Source organism: Agrilus planipennis, unplaced genomic scaffold (genome assembly GCF_000699045.2).
Source record: "Agrilus planipennis isolate EAB-ADULT unplaced genomic scaffold, Apla_2.0 scaffold430, whole genome shotgun sequence".
Taxonomy (NCBI): Eukaryota; Metazoa; Arthropoda; class Insecta; order Coleoptera; family Buprestidae; genus Agrilus; species Agrilus planipennis.
The window spans coordinates 2,665-12,580 of NW_020439114.1; the positions used below are offsets into that span (position 1 = coordinate 2,665).

General features: G+C 33.5%; 1 protein-coding gene across 1 annotated transcript in view; it reads left to right on the plus strand.

Moving 5' to 3' along the window:
- The first annotated feature begins 257 nt into the window (after positions 1 to 257).
- The window catches only part of LOC108743351, a 40,080-nt gene continuing 30,421 nt past the window's right edge, over positions 258 to 9,916 (plus strand). Inside the window, exons 1-4 of the mRNA XM_025977706.1 lie at positions 258 to 315; positions 6,765 to 6,882; positions 8,598 to 8,775; positions 9,029 to 9,270. Coding sequence (XP_025833491.1) covers positions 258 to 315; positions 6,765 to 6,882; positions 8,598 to 8,775; positions 9,029 to 9,270 — 596 coding nt within the window. The remainder of the gene's footprint in view (positions 316 to 6,764; positions 6,883 to 8,597; positions 8,776 to 9,028; positions 9,271 to 9,916) is intronic.

A 9,916-nucleotide genomic window follows, 5' to 3' on the forward strand; every position in this document is an offset into this window, starting at 1 on the left:
AATAATTAAACAATGTTGTTGATTCCAAGAAATCTACGAACTTCTGTGGTTAAATGTATATGGAAATAGAAGAAGAGTTTGGTCTACCTATTCATTACCGGTAAATTAAATGAGGAGGAATTTATTTGAAGCCACTCCTTTTGAATCTAGCGACGTAATTTAATCATTGGACCGAAAAGGCGCCTAGTTGTCGCTCGTTGCCCATTGTCTGGGACTTGTGCCAAAAAGTTTTGCTACCGTTTGCCCAGGCCCTAGAGATGCATTCGCGTTATTATTACATATCAAGTCTTAAAATTCGTTCGATATGCGCTAGTGGTAAGTTGAAAACAACGTAAGGATTCTTTATTATCCAGAATCGTCGAAGAGCGACATAATCTTTTGAAAAATATGACTTGGTACTTCTAAGTTCGTACAAATACAATGTCCGATGCAACTTAAATCTTTCGGGAGGTATTACGTTTTGTTAATAAAATTTTGAATGTTCGGTTAGTTTATAGAGATATTATCAAGAGAACGTGATTGAAAATATATACCATATTGTTCACCAAAGGTCTAGATGATGGCCCCCACCCCCTTCGGGGGTGAGTGGGATCGAAAGAGGAGGTCTCCCCCACCACTGTACCATAAAAAGTTCGTGACGGTCCCACCCCCATAGAAAGTTATGGGGGTTGAAAGTTGATTATTTTGACAATTTTCATACACTATAATTCAAATAAAATTGAATAAAAAAACTACTTTTAAGCGGGTGGGAGATCGAAAGAGAATGGTCACTTGAACAAAACCCGATAACGTNATGTATAAAAATTGGCATATTTATTAACTTTGAACCCCCATAACTTTTTATGGGGGCGAGACCGCCACGAACTTTTTATGGTACAGTGGTGGGGGAGACCCCCTCTTTCGATCCCAACCACCCTTCCATCATCTAGACCTTTACCAAAAGGAAAGCCGACAAAGAAATTTAAGCTCTGATTTTAGTGAGCTTTCTACCTTATCAAATGTATCAAAACTACCAGTATACTAACAAACTAAATAAGTATAAAATTTATGGATTACGAATTTCACTTTAATTTTTGTGTGGTTTACTATTACATTTTCCAATAGAAAATTTGTACGGAAGCTCTTTTGCTACAAAACAAAACACATTGTTTTCTTTTGAATGTAAAAGCTTTCGAGGCTTCGGCTTCTAATTAAGTTACTGGTGGTCTGAAGAGTTCTGCTCTTGGCTGCACATCTTGTTTACAAACAACTGTTGTGGGTGGATTCATTACTAAAACAAATTGTTTCCATTGAGAACTGATCGTAGTTCCTGTTAAACAAACGAGCGGGGCCCTTTTTATTAGTTTCCGCCAACGCGCTTAGATTACATTACGGTTGCAGCAACAACAGTCAGTCGCGACTTCCTGTGGTTGCCATTACGCGTAAAAATAACACGTAGGTACGGTACACATTTCTATTATAGTCAAGCTGCGACATTAGAAAACGATTATTCTGAATCCCTTCAAGTTAATTAACGCACTTACATACGTATCTACCAGCGCATGATTAATAATTAATTAAAAATATGCAGTACTAGGTTTTACTCGCGGTTTCGCTAGTGTTGATGCCCTAAATGTATGTCAAAGATCATCAACGACAACATAAAACTATTTTTTATATCCCTCGGGACCAGTACAGTGTGTGTACAAAATTTCATGATTGGTTTTGACTGCGATTCTCAACGTATAATTATTTATATGTGACACAAAAATTATTATGAATAGTCGCATTTGCTGTTTTTGAAGTTCTATAAAAAATTGTTAATGTCAAAAGAAATTAATATCTCTTATGTAAGACTCAAAGAGAAAATTAAGCGCTTCGTTTACAACATTCTCCAGTAATGCATTGCAACATTTACATAAAATTAATGTAATGCTATTTTTAGATTAAGTGTAAGTAATTGTCAGTATTTCTTATTATAGATATGATTGTTGCAAAATGTTTATCTAAAGATACTTTTTTTTAAAGAAATTCGCATATTAATTTTATGGGTTACTTCTTTGCTATTAAGCAATAGTCCTGTCCTTCTTCAATCTAATATATTAATATTATAAAGAAATAAAATTTGTATGTAAGTTTGGATGTAGGAGGCAATCTTTGAAACTACTCATCTGATTCTATTCAAAAATTCTTTCAACTATGTGGACCTTCTACAATGTTCTTTACTTAACTGAAATTAATGTACTTACCCATGTAGCATATGTTGGACTTGACGAGAAGCCCAAACTTGGAGCAGTAACGGAAGTCAAGCGTAGTCTTGTCAATATTGGCCAAAGTTCAGACAATCTTCAAATGCTAAGGTTAACTCCATTGACGTTCCACCACGTTTGATCCACTGTACTGGGCAGTCAAGTATGAGTTTGGATACCGGATCAAAGTTTGTGTCAAAGCTACATATAAAAGCTTTGTCAGTCAAGCTATATCCAGTTCTGGGCTACGAAGTGTTGCTTGATTTAATACTGGATGCTAATCTTGGGCCAAGCTTGGACCATAAATTAAGCAGAATTAAACCAGTCTGGAAATCCCATAGGCAGGGAGTTAAGGTCGCCCCGGGCAAACTGTAAAAAAATATCTTCCCTTAAAAATGTTGGCTGTCGTATATACACAGATATAGAAAACTTTTTTTGACATTTTTATTTATGCAAATATACCTAATATCTACAAACGAAATATGTCTCGAACAATTCAAAATTAAATAATATTCATATCAATAAAAAAACCAATAGATTTTCTAGCTTTAATTTCTGCAAAAGTAGAAATTAAATCGTTATAATTTAATGTAGTCGCCATCTCATTTTTTATTGAAATTAATGCCAATCCACTGAGTGTATTTTGACCCAGACATGATCTTAAATAATTTTTTATTATTTTTAACTTCGAGAAGCTTCTTTCATGAAGGTCTAGTCAGAGACATATTAGAAGCAGAAACGGGAGTTAGGAGGGGTAGAGGTAGATTAGATTGCTGTTCGCAAATAGTTAAGGATGTGGGTTGTTTTAGTTTTAGGGAAATGCGATGATTAGCTCAGGATAGGAAAGAGTGGAGGTGCGTGTTCATCCAGTCTTAGGACTGACGAATTTATGATGATGATCTAGACCAGAATATACCTACTAGTCTTGCGTTAGTATTGCATTTGCTTATCACTATAAAGGACTTCAGGTGAAAGTATTAATACCCCTTGCTTAACATTGTTTTTTACAAAAATCTACACCAATGTTACAGAAAAGAAAAGTTTATATATTTGTCACTTTAGTCTTTGAATTCACTACTAGGATTAGTTGTTTATTTGGAGACTGTATAACTGAAGATAATGCCTTAAATGTTGAAATGCATTTTAGGTTTTAAAATGTTTTCTTGTAAGGTTTTATTCAATAACTATTGGTAGAGAGAATTGGGAAAACCTCGAACAATCAAGGCATGATTAGGTTTACAGAGGGAATATTGATTGCTATGTTTCATTTTTGAAATCAGAAGCTAGGGCGCGGCAGATAGATTTTGATGTTTGATGTAGAGAATGCACGGAGAAAACTAAATTTTTATGACAACGCAAAAATTATAATTTTCAATGTAAACGACTGGATTTCCGTAGATATAGTAGAATTTATTAGGTAACTTGTAATAATCTCAATTTTGACATGTTTCTTTAAAAATTATTTCAAGTTTCTTAATTATTATAATTTAATTTGTAATATCAACTAAAATACATAGTAAATTAATTTTTGCTAGGATTTCATTTTTACTAATTCGGATCCAAATCGTAATCTTTATTGTTTTCGCTTGCCAAGCAACGGGTTAATGGAGGGATAAATTGTAAAAATCGTTTTAATATTTACGTAAATTAGTAGAATGAAGATTCGGGCTATAGGGCTATTCTGTCCAGACGTTTCGTCAGCTACTGCGGCTGACATCCTCAGTGGTAATGCTGCGTTGACAACGTAAACGTAGATTATATCTCGAAGTTTCAACAGCGACCCAGTCACTTAGACCACGGCCCTATAGCTCAAATCTTCATTCTACTATGGATTCCGGCCGTGAAAGCCCTTGTTCTTATATTTTACGTAAATTTTCCTTTTTCATTTTCTCCATGTGGATCCATGTTTTCGACTACAGTCCACTAATTAAAGTAATCAAGTTGTAAAAAGTAGCATGTACTCATCGTGGTCACATAAAAGCAAGTTGCGTTATTCGTGCCAATTGCCGTTGTAAGTATAAATGTTTCTAATGAAGTGTTGGCTGACTTTATCGGCTTGTAAATCAAAAGGTGGTAAAATGAACTGATATTTAAGTCGGGTCGGTTACGCGCTCTTCTCAGGCATTTATATTATTAGTAATACGAGTAAAAATGTTATGGTAATTTTAAAGGCTTAAGAAGCGCTCTCTGTTCAGACAAGCCAGTCGCACGACGCTATAAACAAATCCTGCTGTGAGTCAATTGAAAGAATGGCTCTATTTGAAAGCGTCTCCGTTTATAGCGTTCAGTGGCGCAGTTCAGTGATTAAGGAGTAGTGATGAGTAAAGAAATAGTCTTGATCTTGTATTTTCGTCTTGTTTTCACTTGGTCTTGTGTATTTAGCAACACCAAGTCTTACTCGCGCCCTCATGACTTATTAGTAAGGTTCATCATCTCCTAAATTGTAATAGAGTTACAAAATAAAATGAAATAATTCAACGAAAGCATCGCGATAACCAAAGAAATTTTAATTTTAATGGTACGATAGGTCTAGTAGAAATAAGAACCTATTATAGATGAAAAGGGTTGATAAAATTTATTAAAGCAAGGGTTCTCTTAATCAAATAGAAGCGGTATTCACAAAATAGTATTGTATAAAAATATATAAAAGTAAAACAAAAATACTGGTATGTAAGGAAAGAAAAAGTAGGGAAGATATGGCTGATTTTAGGTATCTAGGAAGTCAGATAACTCAGGACGGAAGGAGTAGTAGGGATATAAAGCAGAGGATAGTCTAATCGCCTTCAATAAAAAGGTGTATGTTTGGAGCGCGGCGCTGTACGAGTGCGAAACATAGACAGCGGGCGCGGCCGAAAAGAAAATGTTAGAAGCGTTCGAAATGTGGTGTTACCGGCGAAAGATAAGGATACCGTGGATAGAAAAGGATAGAAATGAAGAGATTTTGGAAAGAATAAGAGAACAGAGGACTCTATGGAAGTCAATAAAAGAATAGACGGGATAGGTTGATAGGACACCTCAGGCATGAACGTCTAGTCAGAGACATATTAGAGGCAGAAACAGGAATTAAGAAGAGTAGAGGTAGATCTAGATCAGATTACTGTTTGCAAATAATTAGTTTTATGGAAATGTGAAGATTAATTTAGGATAGGAAGGAGTGGAGGTGCGTGTCCAACCAGTCTTAGGACTAAGGACCTTATGATGATGATGATCTAGACCACGCTATACCTACTATTCTTCTCTTAGTATTGTATTTGCTAATCACTATAAATATAAAGGACCCCAGGTGAATGTATTAATACCCCTTGCTTAAAATTTTTTTTACAAACATCTGCACCAGGGTTACAAAAAAGAAAAGTTTACACATTTGTCTGTTTAGTCTTTAAATTCACTATTAAGATTACTTATTTATTTCGAGACTGTCTAACTGAAAAGAACGCCTTAGATGTTGAAATTTTGGGTTTTAAAATGTTTTCATGTAGAATTTTGGGTTTTAGTGTTTTATTCAATAACTGTTGGTCAAGCCATGATTGGTTTTACAGACAGAGGAATCTGCAATCTGAACAATACACCTACCTATTATAGATAAAAAGGATTGATAAAATTTATTAAAGCAAGAATTCTTTTAATCAATTTGTCTGGAAAGGAGTATTAATCATTTCTTAAGGAAGAGGTCTTAGGATTAGCCGGCGCCTAACCAAAACCTCCTCAGCTCCGTGTTTCCCCTAATTTACCCCATAGTGTCTACGCCACTGACCAAAAGTTCGATCAATGACTCGGCTTTTATGTATCTTACCGTAATAGTATATAAATTCCCTTTCAATCAGAAAAGATAATTACGTAATAAATTTCTTTCATTTTTTCTAACTTTTATTACCAGAGGGACTATTCTGTTGTACTATTATCATTGAAGTTAGGGTTACATAAAAAGGGACCTGTAGTGAAAAATTAAGATGAGTCGTTATAGAAAATACGGTCGTAAAACCAATTCAGTTAAATAACAATGTAGTTGCTAATAAAATTTATGATACAAAGTTGATAATAAACCCACACACCTCACCTTTAAATTAATGTATATAATATACGCATAATTGTAACTGTACTCCATTCTTACCCTTCTTATAATCAACGTGGAATTAAGGTCAAAAGGGTTTAAAATTCATACTTTTTTTTTAAAAATAACCGCTAAGGTTTAGCCATAAGTGTCGGGCATTCTCAAGGCTAGTTTTCTTCCTTGAGAAAGTCCAGCGAAACGTTGGCGATTGTTTTTAAAAAATAAATAACTTTCACGCCTTATTGTCTTGATTGCATTTTGTTTATAATTGTAATTTCTAAAGACTACTTATTAGTTTGTAAAGTTTGCTATATAACACATTTTATATGTAGACTGATTTGAGATCTCCCACCTACGATTCAAGCGAACCAAAATAAATATAATCGTACAAATAATTATAATTCTCTCTAATTTATATTAAATTATTGTCTTCGCTTTTGACTATTTTGTAATGCATGCTAAGAAATGTATTTTTTTTGTTACAGGAACTGTGGATGTTGATGGAAGGCCTATAATCCTTTGCTATTCGGAATGTATTGCTAGAGCTGGTCTCAACAAATACGAAGTGGCGAAATTGCTACTATATTACACATCAATACCAAGGTATGCAAATTTTTTTTCAATTTTTTCTTTTTTATAATAACGATTATATAAACCTTGTCTCACGATGCGTAATTTGTGAATTTATTTTCTCTAAAAAGAAAATATTTTTATTAGTTGGATCAATTTTGCTGAGACAGAGTTTGTAAATACAATGTGAATATTTAAATCTAATTTATTCGGGAAAAGTTATAGTGCCTAGCGCAATAGGCTCTCTTTTATTTTGTTTCCTTGATCAACATGGTCCCGGCACCTCCACCATATTTTCACCAAGGCTGCACATGCTTTGGGATCTATTTTCTATGTTTTTAGTTCTTTACCGATGGACAAATACCAATCAAAAATTTTCATAAAATTCACTTTGATTAAAATTAGTAGCTATTATAAAATATAATTCAGCTCTTGTATTAATCTGCCTATTTACCATAGAGTGAAAGCGATTGATTCTTCTATTCAATCGAAACTTATATTCCAGCTTAGATTAAACGAATTTTGAAAAATTGCACATATAATCCTTATAAATCTTTATGAAAATTTATCAATAACATATGAGATTTTAGTATCTAATGTAAGAATTCAACCAATTTAGAAGTTTAATTTATAATCTCATTTGTATTGCGAAACCGTTGTTAATTAATTTTACCTGTATGTATACTATTTTTAGATAACGCGATTTGTTAGTGTTCATTAATTGGATAATCCAAGTAATGTAGCAAAATTAATAGCAACTACTAACGAACGCAATTCTATAAATACTTATTTCAATAAATATTCGTCCAATTAAATGGCGCCAAGAAGAAAAATTTTCTTTCTAATTTTGGGTCAAGACTGAATAATTTACATTGATCCTAGTGGTTAATCACATTTACTTACTTTCAAACGAATTCGAAACCTTAAGGTAATTGTACAAGATGTGATCTACAGGTCTTGACGATTATTAAATAATTTAATAAATTTTGATTAATCAGTCGAAATACGCGTTGAACTTCCTTGGACGTTTTTGAATTTTCGTCACTAAGATTTCGAATAAGGAACCGTAGAGATGGGATTGTAGGGAACCTTCTGAGAAATGAAGGAAATGACATATCACAAGTAGAAACAAGAGTTTTTGAGAAAGTTGAAGACTGGATCAGCTTAATTTTCATATAATCAAACACTAAAATTTTAATTAAAGCACTAAATTAAGACTAAAAAAGCTCTAAAGCCTCATCAGAATTGTTTTGACTATTGAGGCTTTTAGGGATTACTTAAAAAACATTATCCCAAAGTCCCATAGCAATTGACCGAATTCTACTTTCCTATCAAAAAGTGCAGGATACTTTGTACTACTTTGTGCTTTATATTTATCAGCTTAAGTACGGAACTTTCGACATGCGATTTCGATTATTTCTTCTTTTGAAAAATATTCACTAAACCTGATGATACTATATAGATGGAAGCGTAACTGGCGAAAGCAGATAACGTTGTTGTAGGGAATATAGTATCAAGCTATGAAAACCATTACTTGTTAAGTCTCAGATTTTATAAATTTTAGTTTTGTAATTTAATTCAAATGTCTAGAATGTTTAAAAGCTGTTGTAGCATATAATAATAACATCATATGTCTATCGAAATCATCAACGTTTCAATTTAAATTTTTTTATTCCATGGCGTATTTTTTGACAAAAATAATTAAAATTTAAACTTCCGTGTCTAAGTTCTTTTGTTTTTTGTTACAGTGCGGAGGATATTGCTAAAGGGTTTACAATTCTCTTACTAGCTGAGACAAGCGAACCCAAAGTGGCAGACACATTGGTAAAGTCGGTAGCCCTCATTAGCAATAACTTGCGACTAGAACAATTTATTGTATGGAGTCCTGGGGGAAAGGCTATCAAACCAAACACAAATAAGGTTAAGGTATGCTGATCATTATTATTTTATCTATTTATATATGTACCCATTATTATCGAATATCCATTAGTTAAGTCCGACAAAAAATAATGAATTAAAAAATTAGACTTGAGCCCAAAAATTCTATTTTGCCACACTGACTACGACGACAACACTCGCATTAATTTTTTTTGACATCCGGGTCCCATTTTAGTATTGATTCGAGAAAAATCACTAATAAATGACTTTAATATTTACTCGTTTTTTTATTGACCTTCAGGTCGTTGTAGTAAGTGAAGAATCCGATTTGGAAAGGTACATTAGTAAAGATCAAGCTCCAGCAAGTTGCGGTGGATCAATCAATCATGACCAACTGGAATGGGTGGAATTTTTCCGGCAATATGAGCCGTTCCTGGCTTCTTGCAGGACTTCAGGTCACGCATTGTTATCAGCTTTATCGTTGCTAAGGAATGAAGAAGTGCCTGCTCAAGTAACAAGAAGATTTCTTAACCATCAGTGCAGGTAATATATTATGGATGCAGACTTATTGATCTATATTTTTTACTAAAACTGTGGCGGGAAAACGCTTTTGTATTTGTATGTATCAGTACCATTTATAAATGAAATTTCCTACAGTCAGAAGCTTTCTGCTTGTCTACAGTTATTACACCTCTTAGCACCTTATTCCAGTATATTTTTATGATTAGCAATCCCAAAGTTTGGATTTTTCGAAGAAAATGACACAATTTTTACGTTAATACAAAACAGCTAACTTAGTAATTTAAAGTTATTTACCATTGGGATCCGTCAAATGAGAGGAGCCTAAAAACATGGTGCCGATTAGGGAAAATTTATCGTAGCTCCTATAGTGTACCGTGTAATTTCCAAGTTTTTAAATTACGATAAAATGATAAGTTATTGACACAATATGTGATTGGGCTAACACAAAGCCTCGGAAAGGAAATTTCGTTGAATGTGAGCGTGTTTTTAATGTCAATCACATTATAAAATTCGGAAATAACAAATCCAGAAGCTAGCCTTCAAATTCCGTCAAGTTTACTGCCTACTTTTTACAAACTTCGGATTTAAAAAGTGATTCACGTTATATAATTGGTGAGGTGATTCTGGGTGATTTAAGCAATATCATATCAATGACTTGCACGTGCAA